Here is a 22,025-nt window from a genome sequence, read left to right on the forward strand (position 1 = left end):
TTTTGTTTGTTTGTTTTAAATATATTGTGCAGCTGCAGTGACCCTGAACTCCATCTGAAACTCATATCTGATTTCCGCTTTGCAGAAGTTACACATCGGTAACAGGGAACAGATAAGAGCAGTGTGTGTGTGTGTGTGTGTGTGTGTGCTAAGCAAGTAATTTAAATGACAGCTAAATATGTTTCAAAGAAAACAAATCAGTGTTAGGTTCCTAGTAATTAATTAAGCACCACAGATGCAGTTCAAACAGTCAGAAACACAGACGACCTGCAGGTCCTGACGGTGACGGGGATCAAGGCTTTAGTTTGGCTTTTGCTCAATTTTTCAACACAGGTTTTGTGTCGCTGCTCGCCACAGGTCTGCAGCTGAGGGTTTGATTTGACAGCAGGATATGGACTCATGCTGCCAGAGGAGATTTCAACATTTGGTTTAATTCAACATTTCAACAGGCAGCGTTTGACCTGCGTCTGACCTGGGACAAAAACGCACAAAAAGAAATGAGACTTAAAACTAAAAGGACACTTTGCAAGAAAAGTCAAATCTAACTAAAACCATCTTGTCTGCTTGTACAAGTAACTAGTTTATCTAAAATAAAAATAAAAATAAAAGAGAATTTTGACCAGCTCCCAAGTTTGTTCGCTGAGGAATGTTTAAAAAAAAAAAGTAAATAAATTAGATCAAGAATTAATTGTTGGCATTAGACATTACTTGTTGGAAACAACGCAAAATGCCAGTTCTGAATTAATTTTATTACAAAAAAATACAGACTCTAACAAAATGGGGCTGAACCCAAATAACAACTAAAAAGAAACTAAAGACTTTTGAGAACTAAAGTGTTAACATGACCACAGCCGCACTGAAAATGACCCAAAACCAATCAGAAGTGGGAAGAAACTTTGAAAAATACATAAAACCCCTAAACTATAACACCAGTTTTCAGAAGTTGCTGGATATTCAGCCTTGAATTGTCAATAACATTCAGAGTGTGTGTGTGTGTGTGTGTGTGTGTGTGTGTGTGTGTGTGTGTGTGTGTGTGTGTGTGTGTTTCCGTCAGAAACCAGAGATCTCCTCCATCACTCCCAGCGTCCTCTCCTTCCTGGGAAGAAACGGCGCGGTGCTGAGGGGTCGAAACCTCGGCGCCGTCACCAGAGTTCGGATCCAAGCCGAGCTGGACTGCAGCGCCAAAGAGTGAGTCAGCTCACCGCTTTAATCCTAAACCTTTTGCTCACGGTGGAAAATAACAAGAGTGTGAGGAGTTCCTACAATTATTATCATCATTACTATTAATTATTCACTTCAAAACTGGACTTTGCATATTTTGATCCACACAGAAATTTAGAAAGATTAGAGCAGGAAATAACAGCAGGCTGTAAACTGTCTGGTGGAAAGAAGAGCCAGAGTGTACCTGTAATATTAATGAAGCTTTAAAGTTCAAGTTTTAGCACTGTGCTGTGAGTGGCAGATTTGTGAAATTTGTAAGAGAAAATTAGCTGGACATCCTGAACATTTTTGCTGCAGAACACATATCACCACCTGTTTTTGGCTGCGGTTTGGGATTTTTTAAAAAACCTTCAAAATTTGGCAAATACATTATAGGGCCTGCCTGCGTTTCTTCACAGGAAGTTAAGAAATCAATCCAAACATGAAGGAAAAAAAGTTATTAAGTTGTTTTTCAATTTTGCACAAAAAGTCCAACTGCCTCTGAACTTAAAGCAAAGTATTCCATAATATTCAGTCATACATTTTCAGTTTGATCATTTCAACTTTACATCAGTTTAGAGACTCTGGGGGACTAAAGTTGAATTTTGCTCTTTTTTTAATCTCATATTATAATGTTCTCTCTCTCTCTCTCTCTCTCTCTCTCTCTCTCTCTCTCTCTCCCTCTCTCCCTCTCTCTCTCTCTCTGTCTCTCTCTCTCTCAGGTCTCCTGTGTGGAACAACACTGGCACCAAGCTGATGTTTCGTATTCCCAGTGGAGATAAGGGTGTGGTGAAGGTATGCGTCGTCCTCCCGGATGGCAGTTGCCTCGGCAACGCCACCGTCACCTACCGCTCGCTGCCGTCCTGCTACAACATCACGCCGGCCAGCACCTGGACCAGGTATGACCACACCTGCTAAATAACGCTGCGCTCAGTTCGGCTTCTTATTTAGAAAATCAGGTTTTTTCCACAAGTTGGAGCTTGTTTTTAACGATATTATCTTTAAACATCAATATGCTCGTATTACTGTGACACAGACGTGCAGCACGAGGATTAGTCAGGGGGTGGCATGTAAAGCCCTTTGAGATGTAAACAGTGGTGCTGAGCTTTATATGAAGATGATATTCAGTAAGTTAGAATACATTTCATTAACTTGGAGTGTTAGAAACCTTTGCATTTATCTGCAAAACAGACAAATTCCATCCCTGAAAGAAACACGTTAGTGCAGTCGCTAAAGTTTCACATTCGTCCTGAATCAAAAATCCAAACTTTTGTCGCAAAAGCCAATATTGCCTAGATGTTAGCCTGTAGATGAGATTTTGTTTTGTTGTTTTTTGACTGATAATCTGAAAATCAAAACAAAACACAGATTTAGATAAAAGTACATTTGGACATATGCTTGTGTCAATAAACTCTTGAGGTATTGAAGGATCATTAGGATGATGGATGTAAGGGCACCAAAAGCTTAACATTTCTTAAACTTTGTTGCACTTGACAACTCCACTGTGTGCCGGGTCGCAGTCCTGAACAATCTGAATCTGTCTACGGCCAAAACCACAGCCACAATCACAAATCACACGCCAGGACGAAGAGGGAAGTGTTTGGCCTTTACAGCCTCCATACAGTACATGCTGCAGCTGTTTTCTCTGGTGTGTGGGGGATTTATTGTTCATATATGGCACTTGGAAGCTATTTTTTGTGTTACATTTTCTCTATCCATAGTTTTTTCTGGATATGGCTCTTCTATGTATTGCACTTCTATATATTTTATGTCTATTAATTGCTGTCTTTTCTTGATGTCGTGGTAAAAGTTTGATGGTAAAAGTTTTTGTTTGTGTTCATGATCCCCTGATCGAAATGTTTATCCTTTTAATCTCACTGTGCACTTTTTTGCATTTTTCATTTGAGTATCGCCATATTACATTTTGTTATATATAATAATAAGAAGAAGAATTTAAATATTTTTGTACTTCGGCCTCTGTCAAGGATTTTTTTTTTTTTTTTTTTGACTGGAACCTCTTCCTGACACCCACACATCTGAGCGCTAACCTCTTACATGAAGGACTTAGAAACTCTGTGTTTTGTTTTTTTGACTTTACAGTATTAACACCACCAGCTAATAAAGGAAGTGTCGTGCGGAAACACAGACTTGTAGTTATTTCAGGCTGCTGTCCCACCGTTCTGCCTCTGACTTCATCAGATGCTGCTGAGTCGGATTCCAGCAAACAGCCTCAGAAACTCAGGGCCGTTTTCGGGTTCAGGGTCATCTGATGGGGAAAGACGGCCACTTCTCCAAAAGAAACCTCTTTCAACACAGGATCACTTCCCTCTTCTGTGGCGAAAACTGCAAGTGGCACTTCTTCCTCAATTCTGCACCTAAAAGAAACTCGTTTTTTTTTTTTTTTTTAGTTATGCTTGTCAAACTATTTTTTTTTTCAGTTCTTTAATGCTGCCCACCACAGCACCAAGAGGCTCATGAAGGCGAAAAATGCAAATATAATTATGAATGCCCCAGCAGGCACTGATTTGTCACTGATATGGTGTTAATTAAAATGCAGTTGAGCCATATTTAACTGGTTATCATGGTGGGTTTCATGATGAACTGAGCCTGGCACTATACAGTTAAACAGATTTACATGGGTTGAGTCTGCATTGCACTTATTAGTTTCATCACCTCAGTTTCAGTAGAATACAGAAGATAACAATAGTTAATTAGTTGATGAACATACATTTATTCAATTATTTCCTCCTTTTCTCTGTTCATATCCCCATAAAATTAATATTTGGAGTTTTTTTGTTTTTTTTTTTTTTGTTTTTTTTTTGGCTGCCGGTCAGACTTAGGAAGACATTTGAAGACGTCACTTTGAACTCTAATCACTTCCCATCAGACTTTAGCTTTATTTTTTACACTTTACTAATTATGCGATTAATTCATTCATTGAAAAAAATAATCCTAAAAGATTAATCAGCAGTCAAACTAAAAAGTTGCTGCCCTGCGTTATAATTCAAACACCCGACTGTTGCACAGAAGTGAGCCCTGTTTCGTTTTGCCTCAGAAGAAGAAGTGATCATTTTAAGGCTCCAACGTGGTGGCGTGTTCCTCATAGCCAACAGGAAACACACTCAAAATATTCCTCTGTGTTTTCTTCTGTGGTTGTGATGGAAGCACAAAGTCTTTATTCATTTTTCCTTTTCTTTCTTTCAGTTTACATGTCAGTCAATGTGGCATAGAAGCTTTAATATAAAAGTGCATTCTTTACTGTCACTTTGGGTGCGTTGGAATCACCAGAGTACACACTAAAACAAGGATCTCTATCTTGGGTTTGATGGCTGTACTAACCTCTCTGCTCTCTGACTGGCTGCTGGGCGTCCTGCAGTGGGATGAGGAAGATGAAGGTGCGTGGATCCTTTCTGGAGTTTGTCGAAGGCATCGTGCACGACCACGACCCGCACACTGTCAGAGAGCCCACACACAACGGCTCAGAGGTAGGTCCACACACACACACACACACACACACACACACACACACACACCTGACTCCTGACAAACAGACCTCAGGTGTTGAAAACGGTCAGCCACATCTCCACCTCACTGACCGTCCACACAGGCGTCCCACAGGGCTGCGTGTTAGGCCCCCTCTAATTTATTTATTATAGTCATTTATTTTACAAGGACAATACAGATATGCATTTGCGCGCCAACCACGTCGTAAAAGTGCGAAACAACAAGGCGCAGCTACAACAATTAGCCAGCAGAAGAAGAGAAGAAAAGCAAAGTAACAACAACAACAAATGACAAAATGGATTCATGAGGAAAAACAGACACACTGTCTTGTCCCAGTCTGACTTGGAGTTATTCTGAGCAAATGATAAATAAAACCTTGAATCTACATTATGTCATTTCCTGTTATGACTTGCTGCATTACGTTAACCTTTGAAACCCAGGAAGCTGTGGGCTGGCTTTTATTTTGAAAGGGTTAATTTTATCCTCTTAACAAAATTTGCTCTTAATATTTTTAATATGGGGGGTGGGAATTTTTGGTTAATATTTCATTTTTTTCATATTTTCTGGTAATTTTTTGATAATTTTCGTATAGGTTTTTGTGTAAAAAGGTTTTTCAGGTTTTTTTTATTTGTTTTGATGTGTTTTTTTTTTTATTTTATGATAATTATCTTGTAACTTTCTGCTGACTTCTTGCCAGTTTTTGGGGTCATCTGACTTGCTCATCATCTTTTTTTCTGTGTTCTTCAGGGAAATCAAGTGAACTAGCTCAGTTCTCAAAGGGTTAATTTCTCGTCACTTTATGGCATGTCACGCCTCATGCACTCCTCACGCTTCCTTGCTCGCCGCAGGTTCTGTACTACGATACGCCTCCTGCTGAAAACGCTCAGGGAGGTTTCAGCAGCACGATGTCTCTGAAAGTTGTCAACACGTCTGTGTCGTGTCCCACGGAGATCACCTACCACCCCGACCCCCACTTCACCAGCTTCACATCCACCAGGACCGGAGACGACCTGCGGGTCACCATACAGGTACAGCGCACGCCCAACACACACTCATGTAGAGGTGAGGTGAATTATTAAATCTGCATCCACTTGTGTTGTTGCTCCAGAAAATGGCAGACAAACTGAACATGACCAAAGACGAGCTGAGGGTGTGGGGCCTTCAGGGCGACGCGCAGCACCTCTGCCACATGGAAACCTTGGAGAGCAGCGGTGGGACCGACTTTTTCACCTGTGAGATTAAAGACAAACCCAACGTTCAGATTGAGTTCTTAATGGTAAATCTCTCTCTCTCTCTCTCTCTCTCTCTCTCTCTCTCTCTCTCCGACTCTCTCTCTCTCTCACACACACACACACACACACACACACACACACACACACACACACACTCTGCAGTAAACTGAGCCAGGACAGTCGGGCGAAAGTCGAGCTCTCACAAATAAAACGAAAATCTGTTCAGTTCCAGACAGTCGGCAGTGTGGATCATCTACTCGCTGCCAACTTCTGGCAGGTAGTGTGTCATGTTGTCATAGCAACGGAGAAACACCTCCTCCTTTCACTCTTAAAGGTGCACGATTTCATTTACCCGAAGACACTTTAGACCAAAAATGTGGAAGAACCATGTAAATTGATGGTTGAGTCTTCATTACAGGCCCAACTCGTGAATAAATAAATGATGTTCTTATTCTGTGTTTTGTCAGTTGAGTCTTAATCTGCTCACATGAATCAGAACTCGTCAGGTTTGCACAGCGCACCTTTAAATGACGTGTCTAGCTTTTTTTTTTCCATGCCAGCACCACATCTGTGCTCTCAGGCCGTCACGTCCCTGAAGCTCATCGCCTCTTCACACAGAGCTGTTGTTGTTTTCCAGATAAAGTACGGAGGCAGGACAGTGACACTGGAGCCTCCATCAAATCTGTCTCCTCTGATGCTGCTCGCCCTCCTGCCCATACCCTGCATCATTGTCGGTAAGTGCTGGGGGTGGTGGAGGGATTGGTTTACTTAGGCATCACATTTTTTTGGATGTTTTTTTTTAATTGGGAGGATTGTAAGTACTGTGTTGGTACCAATCATGTCTTGCTATGTTGTTGGCAAGGGAGCTAAATGTCCCTCCAGAATTGGGCTAAATTTTGGCGAAGGGGAAAAACGAGCATGTCTGTTTCCAGCTGGGTCCCTTGACCTCTGACCTCCAGCTGTGTGAATGAAAATGGGTTCTCTGGGCAGCCACGGCTCTCCCCTTTGCAGACACGCCCACCTTCTGCTAATCCCATGCAGTTTGGGCCCCAAAGCCTGCAGTCCACATGTGTTCTTGTGGCCTGTTGTAAAATGGTGTGTGTGTGCAGACTGGGGCCTAAACAGTCTTGGAGCTGCATCAGTTGGCTTTGACTGGAAAGCTGAGACTCTTGTGGATTCAATGAGCCACATTTGATTCCTGTGTGATGATGTTGGCCCCCATAGCAGCCATTTCACTGCAGGCAGGGACTTTTATCCAACTGGACGTCGCTGTAGAAAATGGTAGATTGGTAGATTGTTTCTTTGTTGTAATAATGGCTCTTGGCAATAAATCTTACACCGTTGGAATGGGGCCACATTAAAATGGGGCCACATTTGTAAGGAACATGCATTTGTGGGATGAGCTGCAGAGCCGAGGATGTGGGTTGCGCCCGTGAAAAATTTGCCAAATGCCAAGAAGCATTGTTACAGCAAAGAAATAATCTACCAAACACAAATGTTCCTTTACTTTTTGTGCGATGTTTAGTTAATCCCCCACCTTAATTTAGTGTATTTAGTCTGTTGCTGTTATACACTATATTACCAAAAGTATTCGCTCACCTGCCTTTACTCATACTATGAACTGAAGTGCCATCCCATTCCTAACCCATAGAGTTCAATATGATGTCGGTCCACCTTTTGCAGCTATTACAGCTTCAACTCTTCTGGGAAGATTGTCCACAAGGTTGAGGAGAGTGTTTATAGGAATTTTTGACCATTCTTCCAAAAGCGCATTGGTGAGGTCACACACTGATGTTGGTCGAGAAGGCCTGGCTCTCAGTCGCCGCTCTAATTCATCCCAAAGGTGTTCTATCGGGTTCAGGTCAGGACTCTGTGCAGGCCAGTCAAGTTCATCCACACCAGACTCTGTCATCCATGTCTTTATGGACCTTGCTTTGTGCACTGGTGCACAGTCATGTTGGAAGAGGAAGGGGCCCGCTCCAAACTGTTCCCACAAGGTTGGGAGCATGGAATTGTCCAAAATGTTTTGGTATCCTGAAGCATTCAAAGTTCCTTTCACTGGAACTAAGGGGCCAAGCCCAGCTCCTGAAAAACAACCCCACACCATAATCCCCCCTCCACCAAATTTCACAGTCGGCACAATGCAGTCTGAAATGTACCGTTCTCCTGGCAACCTCCAAACCCAGACTCGTCCATCAGATTGCCAGATGGAAAATTCATCGTGATTCATCACTCCAGAGAACGCGTCTCCACTGCTCTAGAGGCCAGTGGCGGCGTGCTTTACACCATTGCATCCGACGCTTTGCATTGCACTTGGTGATGTGTGGCTTGGCTGCAGCTGCTCGGCCATGGAAACCCATTCCATGAAGCTCTCTGCGTACTGTACTTGGGCTAATCTGAAGGTCACATGAAGTTTGTAGCTCTGTAGCAATTGACTGTGCAGAAAGTTGGCGACCTCTTTGCACTATGCGCTTCAGCATCCGCTGACCCCTCTCCGTCACTTTACGTGGCCTACCACTTGGTGGCTGAGTTGCTGTTGTTCCCAAACGCTTCCATTTTGTTATAATAGAGCTGACAGTTGACTGTGGAATATTTAGGAGCGAGGAAATTTCACGACTGGATTTGTTGCACAGGTGGCATCCTATGACAGTTCCACGCTGGAATTCACTGAGCTCCTGAGAGCGGCCCATTCTTTCACAAATGTCTTGTTTCACAGTCTGCATGCCTGAGTGCTTGATTTTATACACCTGTGGCCAGGCCAAGTGATTAGGACACCTGATTCTGATCATTTGAATGGGTGAGCGAATACTTATGGTAATATAGTGTATCATTGATGTCAAGATATGATACTTTTTTTAGGTGTAGATTTATACCAGTATTATTGTGAGGGTGATCTCCAAGCCATGGCTTCACTCCAGAAATATCCGTGTCAGCCTTCAGGAACCCAAAGAAAGCCGCTTTTTCTGTTTGTCATCTTCCATGAGAAACTCTGCTGACTCGCCTGCTCGGTCTGTTTGTGTCTCTCAGCGGGCGTCGTCATCTACCGCAGCAAGCAGAGGAAGCTCACCGCTCAGATGAACCGGCGCATCGAAGACCTGGAGCTCGACATCAGGAACGACATCAGGCAAGGTCAGTGGGGGGACGAAATGGCATCGCTCCTCTGTCTGAAAGAAAAACAAGTATCATCTGCAAACATCCTGATGCCTTTTTTGTCCGAGCTCGATGTATCTGATGGAATGAACTGTAGGTTTGACTGGGACCTGAAACCTTTAGCGTGGCACGTTGATGGCGTGCAGCCCATCTGAAAGTGTAAAGATGCGTCTTTGTTCTCACGTTCTTGAGTTTTTTTTCTCGAAGACAAAACTGGCGAGGTTGTTTGCCATCAAGACACAGATCTCGGCTTTGTACTTCACTTTAAAAGTCGCCTTGGGGTTAAGTTTTAATTATCTGGTAAGATGTACCGGCTGAATAACACACACACACACACACACTGTGCTCTGCAGGTTTCGTGGATCTGCAGACAGAGAGGGCTGACCTGATGGAAAATGTTGGAGCGATCCCGTTCCTGGACTACAAGCACTTTGCCTCCCGGATCTTCTTCCCTGAGGTAAAATATAAGGCTCATATTTGACAATGAATATGTTGCAGTTTGAGTGGCAGGTCAAAGTGCTAGTTGTGTTGCTTTTCCATCTAGGGTTTTTTTCTGTAAACGAAGGTGTGAGTGTAACAGCATCTCCAGGTTTGGGATGTCACCTCCTTCCCTGTGGAGAGTGCGAGCTTCACCGAGACTGATCTCCAAAATAAACAAAGTGGATCTGGACCAGCAGGCAACACCGGTTAGAGCTGAAAAAACAACACACCTTTCTTTGGCATTCATTATCTGCACTCTTTTACAGTCCTCCTGCTCGCCAACTGGTGGAACTACTTTTGTTTCTGTATCCCTACACCATATCCCTACGCCAACATACCTGGTAGGTGAAGCCGTTGTGTAGGAATACCGAAACAAAGTAGGTCCATGTGGTAGCAAGAATAGAAGGAAGAAGGGCCTGTAAGGAACATGGATAATGAATCCCAAACAGATGTGTAGTTGTGTATCCATTGGATCTTCCTTCTTGACAACTGGTGGAACTGCTTTTTCCAGCCCAAAACAGTATCGTCTGCTGGTCCAGATCCACTTTTTTCATTTTGGAGAAGATCAGTCTCAGTGAGGTTCGCTCTCTCCTCAGGGACGGAGCTGACGGGTCAAACCTAGAGGATTTATATGGAGGAGAAAACACCACCGAGTGAAGGATCACAACGATGAAATTAACATCAACGTATTATAGTGAAGTTAATTGAAAAGTCGACTGTCAGCCTCTCTCTCCCAGAAGTGGTGTCGTTAGTGCTCGTGTTTTTCCAATTTCCCATCAGCCCCATTGCTTCATTGCTTTGGTTTCGTTAGCTCTGGAGGAACAGCGCCCTCTTCCTGTTTTGTGCCGTAAAGCAGCACAGCAGATTTCCTGTCTCATGGTCCGCGCCCACAGGATCGGCCATTTCCACGCTTCCCATTCAGCGTCGATGTCAGCAGCTGGTAGAGAGATGGGGCCTCGCGTTGGTCTCTCCTCATTTGCATAACGTTGACGTCAAGGCTGCTTTATGCAAATTAGGGGTGTTTGGTAGGAACTTTTAAACTTACCGTCGTCAATCTGAAATGAAGACAGACTCAGCAGCTGCAGGGTTCATTTCTCACCTCAGATGCTCCTCAAATATCAAAGAAACTTTCGGAAAGAGCCGCCATGTTGGTCTGGTTTTTGAAATCCGGGAGAGGATGCCCCACTAGTGAAGCGTTCGTCCAATCAGGTGCAGCGAGGATGTGTTTTCCTGGTTACAGCGGCCACGCCCATCAACCGTCCAGTCATATACAGCCACCTGTGGACAGGTAGCTCTTACCTCTTGTTGCTGATGGTCACACAGGACCTTCACCTTTGTGTTTCCTGTTTCTCAGGGCGGAGCTCTGATGACGTCGTGCATCCGGGACATCGGCCAGGTAAGACTCGGCGCCGAGCCGCTGACGTTGCTGGTGTTTCGCGCCGCTTCGTGACTTCGCTCAGTGACTCGGTGTTTGTGTGTGACCCGGATCAGGACGTGGTGAAGGTCCGGCCCGACGAGTGCTGCCAGGCGCTGTCCAAACTGATCCGGGAGCAGCACTTCCTCACCTGCATGGTTCACACTCTGGAGGAGCAGAAGAGCTTCACCATCAAGGACAAGTCAGTCTGCTTCACTGGTCATGTGAATCTGCATGTGGGCTCATTCACATGTTGTGACACCACCGGACCATGTAGTCTTTTGTTTAGAGCCACTTAAAGGAATAGTCAACGTTTTCGTCAAAATCCCTTTTTTCCTTTTTCCCAACTTCCCCAGACTGAGACCAGATGTTGGACACCATTTCCACCTCTGGACGTCCAGCGGTTCAGTTCGTATGTGTAGCGTTTCCTGTTAGCTTAGCATAAAAACTTGAAGTCTATGGGAGTCATTAGCCTGGCTCTGTCAAAGTGAAAAAAGAAACCTTTTTCAAATAGAAATCATACATTGTGTTCACTTTGACAGAGCTAGGCTAACAACTCCCATAGACTTCAAGTCTTTATGCTAAGCTAACATGAAATGCTACCCATAGGAACTGAACCTACTGGACGCCCCTAGGTGGAAATGGTGTCCAACATCTTGTTTCAGTGTGGTTACGTTTGAAAAGGGGGTATTTTGTGTTCCTTTAAGCCTAATAGGGTGAGTAGTTTCTGAGATGTGAAGGCCAAACCCTACTTTTCACACACACACATCAGTTGCAACAAAAACCTTCACACTGTTTCAGCAAACTGACAAAACAGAAGCGACGCAGAATAATATCCTGTGTGAGATTCTCATCCCCCACCTAACAAGCCCTCACCATGTTCTCACACTGACTTCCTGTCTGATGTCCTCTAAGTCCAAAGTGAACATGTCTGAGTGTCTCCTGTGGCCCCTCCTCTGCTCAGGTGTGCCGTGGCGTCCCTGCTGACCGTGGCGCTGCACAGCGACCTGTGCTACCTGACGCAGGTGATGGAGGAGCTGCTGCAGGCCCTGCTGCTGCAGGCCGGCGCCTCGCAGCCCAAACTGCTGCTGCGCCGCACCGAGTCCGTGGTGGAGAAGCTGCTGACCAACTGGATGTCCGTCTGCCTCTACGGCTTCCTCCGGGTCAGCCACGTTTGTCTGTTTGACCATGCTGACCCCGAATCAGCACTTTGTCCTCATTTTGTACATATTTATATTTTAATCAAGGCCAAAAAAATGGCAGTTAGAATGCAATAGATAGATAGATCTTTATTGTCATTGCACAATCATATACGGTATAATAATGCAACGAAATTAGAGCTCAGTACTTTCGGTGCAGGGCAGAATAGATGGTCTTCAGTAGAAGCTCAAAGTAAATTTAACCAGTGTGCTCCAGGTGTTTGTCTTTGGTGATGATTCAACTGTTTTCCATAGTTCTGTAGTTTAAAAAAAAGGTAAAAAGGTAATCCGAAAGTTCCTTTGGGTAGCATTTCATGTTAGCTTAGCATAATGACTTGGAGTCTATGGGAGTCGTTAGCTTGGCTGCTCCAACGTGAACACAATGTATCGTATGTTTCTGAAAAAGGTTTATTTGTTCACTTTGACGGGGTTGGAGTTGCAGTTTTAAAGAAGTTACAGTTTCACAGTTTTAAAGTGATAATCCTGACAGTGAAAATGCAGCAGCTTTGTGTTCACAGCTTCAGTGCATGGCTGTGCCCACTCACTTCCTGTCTGCTGGTGTGTGTGTGTGTGTGTGTGTGTGTGTGTGTGTGTGCGTGTGCAGGAGAGTGTCGGGCAGCAGCTCTTCCTGCTGGTGAGCGCTCTGACGCAGCAGATCGCCAAAGGACCCGTGGACTCGGTCACAGAGAAAGCTCTGTACACGCTGAGCGAGGACTGGCTGCTGTGGCAGGCACAGGACTTCACCTCGCTGGTACACACACACACACACACACACACACACACACACACAGACCATGCATGCATTTGCATCAGGTGAGCTCAACTTAGGCCTTTCATTGGTGCAAATAAGGCATTTCAGCATCACTGCGTCTTCCTCAGAGTCTCTGATGACAAAAATTAAACATTAGGGTCAGTTAAAAAAAAAAAAAAAACACAAGCAGCTGTTTTTTTTTGCAGATTATTATTTGTCCCAGTAAAAGATCCAAAGTGCATCAGTGGTTTTTCTTGGAGGTGGAGAGAACACTCCCCACAGGATGAACTCTGTCAGTTCCAGTGACTTAATATTTTCCTCTTACACCAGCCGAGGACCCAAAGCCAGGGGTTTTCCCTGACATCCTGGAAAACCTTGAAATTTATAGACGAGGTTTTCCAGTCACGAAAACGTCCTGGAAATATTCGCGACATCCTGGAAATTTCTCAAGTTCTTCCCAACTCTTTTTATTAGTAGTTTTGTCGTGTTTCAAACAGAAAAATTCTCTTCTCCCATATATCCCCCCCCAACCCCTTCCCAAAAACAAAAGGTCAGGAGTTGACTATGTGGATATATATACTCATTGTTTAGCCATATAATGGAAAAAATTAATACCTGAGAAAAAACTGTATATAAAAAAATATATAGTATATATATCCCCACCCACCCCCCACCCCCCCAAAAAAAACAGTCAAGGAAAAAACAAATGAACAAATGGTAATACTTATAGCAAAATGCAAAAAAAAGAAAAAAAAATTCTCAAGTTCGACTGAGATCACGAATCCAGATGTTCTCCTCGGCTCGTGTTGCACATTTATTTATAACCGTTTAATATTTAAACCTGACCCTCAGCTGCAGGCCTCAGTATCACACTGACAGTCTGAACTCTGCTGAGGGGAAAAAAAAAAAACCCTTCGGATCAACGTGACGTGAAAACACACGGCGAGTGTTTGTGTGTGTGAGCTCGGGCTCGACGGTTGGTGCTAAACCACTTCCTCTCTCTTGCCCCTTTTCCACCAGAAAAAACCTGGTGCTAGTTCGGAGCTGGTGCTAGAGCCGGTGCTTAACTGGTGCCAACGAAGAACCGGTTTGCTTTTCCACCGGCCAAGAGCAAAGTGGAGCCAAGTCAGAGCCACGTCATGACGTCTTCGGAAAACGTAATGACGGGTGCGCGAGACGCCCGCTCAGAATCACAATAACCATCATGAATGAATGAATGAATGAATGATTCTTTATTAATCCGCTGCAGGAAATTACATTGTCACGGCAGCTTCATCACGTCAACACACATAAAACTGCACACTCATACAATACAGTGGCTGCAGCGTCTCTGTCTCTGTCCGCCCGTCCTGTCCTGAAGCCGCTGAAACTGATCGTGTTCGTGAGCCGCGTCTCAGTCAAGCATATAACGCTGCTTTCCCGATACAGTTTCTGGCCCCGGGTGGAGCAGGATCTGGATTTATTAGCGATGCAAATACTGCGTGTGTCTTTACAAGCCTACGTTTCAATACAGAGGCGAAAAACACAATTATTGCCGGCTACCTGTCGGATTCGCGATCGGAACGAATGACAGCGATGTTAAGTTATAAAACGGGTGCTTCTCACCCTTAAATGTAATTTGCCGAGCCGCGTTCCATGCCGCTGTAAAATCAGTATAACCCACGGCTTCTCGGGGATTATTGTTTATGTTTATAGCGTTCGCAGTTCCTGTTTTGTTTTGTAACCCCGCCCACCAATGACGCGGTGGGCCGCGTCATCGGTTCTTTCTCTGGCTCCTGTTTAGCCCCTGCTCGGAGTCGGTGCTTGCCTAGCACCAGTTTGGAACCAGTTTGGCACCAGTTTGGCCCCAGCTCGGGCGGTGGAAAACCAAAAAACTGGTGCTAAGTCAGGCACCGGCTCCGAACCAGCCCTGGTGGAAAAGGGGTATCTGTGTTTATTCAGGCACTTTGAATATGTAAGTGTGGTAAAGACAAACCTGGCGTGGCTTTTATTTATAGCAGGTTTTCTCCGTTGAGCTTGCACAAATAATTTCCTGGACATTGCACAACAAATAAGTTGCACATGGTGACCGGATGAGAGATAGTGTGTTCTTAGTACTCAGACTTTTTTTTTTTTTTAAATGCCTATCTTGACTAATTATTTCGTCTAATATCGAGTTCTCAAATGTTCTGATTCATTTAAAGTGAAAAAAAAAAAACAAAAACAAAAATCCTGCCAGTCAGATTCATTAATTGCATTAGTTTCCGAGGCAAATCCTGACTTGACTTGTTGGCTGCCTTGTTCTGTCTGTTTCTAGGAAATTCTCAAAACAGACAGACATGCATCAAACAGATTACCGCCTGTTTGAACCCTTTTTTTTTTTTTTTTTTTTTTTTTTTGTTAATTTGAGGAACAGGTTTTAGCATTTAGGCTGACGTTTAGGAGACTGTCTTTCTGGGAAATTCTCAAAACAAGTGAAACTGCAGTGGAAACATCCGGATTGATCTCAAACAACCGGCTCACTGCAAAAAAAAAAAAAAAAAAAAAAATCTCAATCTAACCAAGTCATTCAGTCTCATCTTCAGTGCTCAAATCTTGTTTTTCTTCCAACAAGGTAAAATAATCCACCAGTGGGATGAGGTAATCCCACTTGTTTCCAGCACTAATCAGCTGGTTTCCAGAATATTCTTGAATCAAGTGTCGTTTTCCTGATCCAGGTGGCTGATCTGACTCATTTAAACACATTCACACTGAAACAAGTGACACTGACCTGGAAACAAGTGGGATTATCTAATCCCACTGGTGGATTTTTTTTTTACCTTGTATGAGGGAAAGCAGGATTTGACCACTAAAGGTCAGATGACTTGTTCACATGGAGGTTTTTACAGTGCGTCAGGTCACTGTGAAATGAAATAAGGTACAGTCTGCAGTGAGTCAACATATCGCTCTGATATTACATGATGTTTACATGGTACAAGTTCCACTTTTTGCTTTTTACACACACACACACACACACACACACTCTTTGGATCTGTCCACAAGAGGAACTGCTTGGATTAAAAAAAAAATCCCAGCTTCAAAACATGACAGAAATACGTTTATGTTGCAGGATCGATGCAGAATAAAAGCATTAAACAGAATTTGTGCACAGGGCGGTAGGAGATAATATCAGGGTTCTAGTGTTTCACACACCGGAGGGAAGTTGCAGCCGTTTGTTTTTTCATTAACGTGACACTTGTGATAAAGCCGGCGTGCATCACACCTTATCTCTCTGCTGGGCGGCTCTGTGCTGAGGAAGTCTCTGAGAGGCGTTTTCGGCGAGGGAAGTGAGAAGAAGTGGCCGCCTCTCTCGAGTCAGACGAGAAGCCGGGCCTCAGTTTCACGAGCTGTTTTTAAACGCGACGTGTCAGAGTTTACAGAAGTTCACGGTGGAGGCTGGAGAGGCGTGGATCAGCCCGAGGTCCATGCAAGGAAACCAACATAAACACTGAAATAACATTCATTCAACATGCTTTTTATGGAGCGGTGACTCTGCTGCTGTGTTGGAATCACCAGAGCCCCGACTGCACGACATTATCAGGATTATCAAGTCACAAAGTGATTTTAAACATTATGCAGTATGCTGAGGACTGCAATTTATGACCTTTTTCAATTGCAAATTCTGTCCCGAAGTGAAAACCTGGTCTACAGCTGTTATATATAAAGCAAAGATAAAGTTTTCATTCTGTTCATGTCGTTTTTATTGCAGTAAAATGGGACAAAACAACATCAATACTTTACTTTCCGTGCATCAGTACAATATCACCACGCAAAATCGCTGATTCTGGACTAAATCTCTATCAGATCGTATCAAACTGTATAGAGATTCAAAGCTGAACCACATGCATGTCGGGAGGCGCGAGCAGGATCGCTGAAAAATAAATGTGTGAAATGAAATGTGGTCATGATGTGGCTTTTCACACTGCCTCAAGTGTGAGGTCAGCAGAGATGTTAGTGCTGGCTGCTAAGAGTCTGCATGCAGCTGTGTGTGTGTGTGTGTGTGTGTGTGCGTGTGTGGTCTTGCAGTAGTTTACCAACATAACCACTGTTGTTGTGTCAGTTCACACTTCATGGGTACCGGTTCAAAATTTAGACACAGATTAAAATGAACTAATGAACGTTCATAGTTCAAATGTTGAGCCACGTTCACACTCCCTAACATGAACTAGTTCTTGTTCATTTCTTTTTTTTTTTTTTTAACCCTTTCATGCATGCATTGTGAAGTCCAGATTTTTTTCTTATGTGTTTTTACTCTTCTTAGGTCATGAATATCTCTGTGAGTCTCCATACTTCTTTCAGGATGCAGGACTGGTATTACCATGTCATTCTACTGGTATTAACATGTTTTCAGCAACAAGAACTGACAGTCTCTGCATAAACCTCAATGTAGGGGAGCTGCAGAGAGCACTCTAACAGCTGATATGCAATTCCACCATAGAAACCACTCCATTTAGGAGAAAATGACTTTTAAACTGTCTTTTAAGCTGTCCACTGTAGTGACCGCTATGCATGAAAGGGCTAAATGAGCTGCTCTGAGTTTTTCCTTTTATTTTTTGCTGTAAACTGAAAACATTTGGGTTTGACATCAAAAGATGAAGATGAGACAAGGGATCAACATTTCAGCTTTCATTTCCAGGTGTTTACATCTGGATCTGATACACAACTTAGACGACAGCATTATTTGTAACGGAACACCAAATTTTTACCCGAGCAAAAGTATTGGAGCAGAACGACTTAAAGTGGATTAAAGTGAATAAGACTTAATATTTAGCTGCAAATCCTTTGCTTGCAGTAAACGCATCGAGCCAAACGTTTTCAGTCTAGAGCAAAAATAAAGGAATTGACTGTTCCAATACTGTGTACATCTTTATGCCTGTTCATTAGAGATCAATAACAGGTTTGTTTTGTGATGTGTGTGTGTGTGTGTGCAGAAGCTGAAGGTTCACTTTGCGGTGGGCAGCGACGGCGAGGTCAGCGACCCCCTGGAGGTCAGCGCTCTGAGCTGCGACACCGTCGAACAGCTCAAAGACAAGATCCTGTCCACCTTCAGGGCCAAGTTCGGCTTCTGCTACAGCGCCGCGCTCAGGGACGTTCGCATCGGTGAGCAACACACCGCGACTAATTACTTAATTAACCAATCAAATCCTTTCTGTTGTTAAAAATAGACAGACAGACAGTCCAGAATGCAGCTGCAGGGATGCTGACTGGTGCTAAACACTTCCCAGTCCCAGCTGCTCTTCACTGGCCTCCTGTCCAGTTTTAGGATTCAGTTTCAGATCTTGTTGATGGCATTCAAGCTGCTTCATTCATTCGTCAGGCTCCCATCTGACAGCTGGTCTCTTACATATCCAGTTCAGTCTTGCTGTATAAGTTTGCAGACGACACCGACAACGAGGACGAATCTGACTCTCGCAGAGAAGTTGAGGAGTTGGTGAGTTGGTGTGAAAACAATAACCTGATACTTAACATCTCAAAATACCAAAGAACTGGTAGTCGACTTTAGGAAGATCTCTAGTCCCCTCACCCCCCTCTCCATCAATGGGGAGGAGGTAGAGAGGGTCACCTCTTTCCAGTTCCTCCGGGCCACCATCCATGAATCCCTATCATGGATCTCAGCACCAATATTAAGATCAGCAAATCCCACCAGCGACTCTTATTTCCTGCAGCAGCTCAAAAAGTTCAGGGTCAACCAGGCAGCCATGATGCACTTTTACAGGTCTACTATTGAAAGTGTGCTCACATTCTCCACGCTTGTCTGGTTTGGTCACACAACCTCTCAGGACAAGACTCGGCTGGAAAGGGTATAGTAGTACGCCGAGCATCAAAAGTCATAGGATGTAGCCTCCCTTCACTTTCATCACTGTTTTCCACAAGAATAATTAGGAAGGCTAAAAAAATCATAGCTGATCACACTCACCCAGCACACTCCCTCTTCAATCTCCTCCCATCAGGCAGGAGATACAGAAGCATTAGGTGCTCAACATCCCACTTCAGAGATAGCACGTACCCTTTGGCTATTAGACAGCTGAACTTGCACTGACTTTATTGGTTATGTATATACAGGTTACACTGTAAGTAGCACTTTAACAAAACTTTCAATGCCGCTGGGTATTGCATATTGCTTACTGTTTACTGTCTGTTTGTGTTTATGCTCGTCTTTTTTTACGTGATGTGCTGCTGTTCTGTCCTTGTTTATGATATTTATGTCGGAGAGTCTACCAGGACAAATTCCTATCAGCTTGTTGACATGGCAATAAATCTGTTGAATCTTGATCTTGAATCTCCATCTCTGTTTTTAAATTCAGGCCTAAGACACATTTTTATTCACTGGCATTCTTGGCCCGCCGATATTTTCATTTAGTGTCATGTCTATAACTTTGAATTTGTTTGACGGTGTAACTATAGGAGGGGGGAAATGCAGCCAGGGGAGGGAGGTTAATAATTTGGGAAAAAACTCAGAATTTTGGAGATTAAAGTCGTGAATTTATCTCTCTTTCTTTTACTCTTATGCTTCTAAAGGCTCCACCTGTGCTGCCCCCTGCTGGCCGTGTCTCAGGCCTGCAGCTGATCACCTCAGCAGATTCTACTCTGACATGGGATTCTTTTGGTTATTTTTCCAACAGAGCTGTACTGAAAGCTTCTCTTCCAGCACTTTAACCACAGCGTGTTCCCTTTGTGTCATTAGAGTACGAGAAGAGCGGATCGTTTGTTCCTCTGGAGGAAGTGGACGGCAGCTCGGAGGTCATCGGCGATGTGACGATGCTCAACACGCTGAAGCACTACGAGGTGAGGAACCTGAACACAAGGGTCGAAACAGGAAATAGACAGGACTTTGGTGCCAGGCGATGGAGAAACACTTTTTTGAATTTGTGCCTCAGTTCCTCATCAGGAGTTTCTACATGAGACGTCGTTGCACGATGCAGATGACTCCGCCAGGTTCTTTAATTTGGCAGGTTGGCGACCCCGAATGTTAGTGAGAGGTATAAATGAAGGAATTCCAGGAAAGGCGTGTGATGCTGAAGAACCAATCAGAGTGGAAGCCGGCGAGCTTTCACTCGGTGCACGAGCAGATCCGTCTCCTTCCTTCTTACCTGGAGAATCCTCCATTAGAACAGCAACCCACCAATGTGTGACACACCTGGCTGTTAAAGGGGACGGGAGACGGCCTCTGATTGGTTCACTGCATGTTACGCCCAAAACACAGCCAGGATTCATGAAGAGACTCAGGACAAGCCTTTAGGGCCAGGAGCCTGGAGCTAACAGACTATTTTTTTACCATCAAGAATCAAAAGTGGACTTGGACACGTCCTAAACGCTCTGCAGAGTGTCAATCAAACTTTAATCAAACTTTATTTATATAGCGTCAAATCACAACAGAAGTTATCTCATGACGCTTCACAGGTAGAGCAGGTAAAGACCACGCTCTACAAATTATAGTAGAAAAAAACAAGAAACCCAACAGATTCCCTCCTGAGCATGCTCTTGGCGACAGTGGCAAGGTAAAACTCCCGTTTAACAGGAAGAACCCTCAGGTAGAACCAGACTCAGGGCGGGCCGGTTGGGTGGGGAGGGGAGAGAGAGAGACAAAGAGACAGAGACAGGGAGATAGGGACAAACTGGGACAGCAGACAACAGCAGAAACAGCAGGGTATCCTGAACAGTGTGCGCTTACATCGTTAAAATAGAGCCCCGAGACTAGAAGTAACAAAACTATTATAGCTAGAAAGCAACATAACGTGGCCAGGCGTCCCAAAAAATTCAGAAAAAGTCCAGAATTGCAAGGACTTGTCCTGAATCCTGAATCCTGTCCCATTTGTTTGCATGTTGTTGAATTAAAAAACTTAACCCATCCATCGCTGACATGGAACCCGATGTCCTGGGACCTGGAGAACGTCCAGCTAAAAAACAAAAATCTTACTGCAGGTACCAGGAGGAGCGGGCGATAATGATTTACACACAACACAGCCGCTGTGTCTCCTTTTCCTTAATTTTTTGGGGAGGACAAAAATCATCTCCCAACCCTGGACCCTCCAGCATGGGAACCGCTGGTTTAGCAGCCAGTCTGAAATTTGACCATAAGTTTGGATTCATCCCTTCACTTCCTGTGTGGAGGACATTTCCCATCAGTGTCCATCACATCAGCCGACACCCGAATTTAATTAGGACGACTTTACAGCGTTTTAACGAGTGGAGATGTGACTCCTCCTCTCTGCTGCAGCCACTTTTTATCACTTAGGAAGACGAGACGGATGAGAGTATTTAGGCAGGAAAAAAAAGAAAAACCTGGCCTCGCGCCTCTTTAAAGTAAAGCCAGACGAGATGAACTCAGGACGTTTATGGTCTGTAATGGCTTCATAATGGGATCATGGTGACTCTGTGTGCTCGGCGTCCATCAGCAGACTGCCCTGAAGGCCTGAAGACAGACAGACGCCAACACACAGCCCCCGTCCAACACGGTCCTACTGTCCAGACATCAGATTACACATTAGCATTATTATTATTATTATGAGAGCAACACACAACACGTATCACTGCTGCACAGAAGAAACCTTTTAACTGCCAGTTTTGGTGATATTCATGTTTTAAAACCACTGCGAAACTCATACCTCAGTCTGAAATCATTTAATCTCACATTGAGTGTTAAAATCTTCCAGCAAGGTAAGAAATCAGCCAGTGGGATGAGATAATCCCACTTGTTTCCAGTGCAGTTTCACTTGTTTCAGGAGTTTTTTTTCTGAAAACAGGTCTAAATGTGTTCAAACAAGGCAGAACGAGGCAGATCAGCCACTAGGATCAAGAAAACGACAATTGATTCCAAAGATAATCGACTTGTTTCCAGACTTTTCTTGAATCAAGTGGGATTATCTCATCCCACTGGCAGATTTTTAACCTTGTTTGAAGGACAAATGAGATTTTCACACTGAGCATGAGACTGAATGGCTTGTTTACATGCTGATTTTCTGCAGGATTACATACACATCGCAACAGGTTGAGGAAATTCTGCAGAAAATATGCAACTGTCTCACTATTTTTCTTAGTTCCTGAAAAACTGATGTTTTGGAGATATAAGTTCTTCA

At 44.0% G+C, this 22,025-nt stretch overlaps 1 protein-coding gene across 4 annotated transcripts in view; it reads left to right on the plus strand.

Annotated features, from left to right (window-relative positions):
- The window catches only part of plxnc1 (plexin C1), a 51,859-nt gene that overhangs the window by 18,179 nt on the left and 11,655 nt on the right, over positions 1-22,025 (plus strand). For all 4 annotated transcript variants that reach the window (XR_003927836.1, XM_030045643.1, XM_030045644.1 and 1 more), the window contains 14 exons: positions 1,055-1,188; positions 1,923-2,099; positions 4,577-4,685; positions 5,553-5,732; positions 5,813-5,980; positions 6,574-6,670; positions 8,964-9,065; positions 9,440-9,543; positions 10,921-10,962; positions 11,058-11,182; positions 11,945-12,143; positions 12,784-12,930; positions 17,880-18,048; positions 19,634-19,734. Coding sequence is in view for 3 of the 4 variants with exons in the window: in XM_030045643.1 (XP_029901503.1) it covers positions 1,055-1,188; positions 1,923-2,099; positions 4,577-4,685; positions 5,553-5,732; positions 5,813-5,980; positions 6,574-6,670; positions 8,964-9,065; positions 9,440-9,543; positions 10,921-10,962; positions 11,058-11,182; positions 11,945-12,143; positions 12,784-12,930; positions 17,880-18,048; positions 19,634-19,734 (1,854 nt within the window). In the remaining variant the exon portion in view is untranslated. The remainder of the gene's footprint in view (positions 1-1,054; positions 1,189-1,922; positions 2,100-4,576; positions 4,686-5,552; positions 5,733-5,812; positions 5,981-6,573; positions 6,671-8,963; positions 9,066-9,439; positions 9,544-10,920; positions 10,963-11,057; positions 11,183-11,944; positions 12,144-12,783; positions 12,931-17,879; positions 18,049-19,633; positions 19,735-22,025) is intronic.

Source organism: Myripristis murdjan, chromosome 23, assembly GCF_902150065.1.
Source record: "Myripristis murdjan chromosome 23, fMyrMur1.1, whole genome shotgun sequence".
NCBI lineage: Eukaryota > Metazoa > Chordata > Actinopteri > Holocentriformes > Holocentridae > Myripristis > Myripristis murdjan.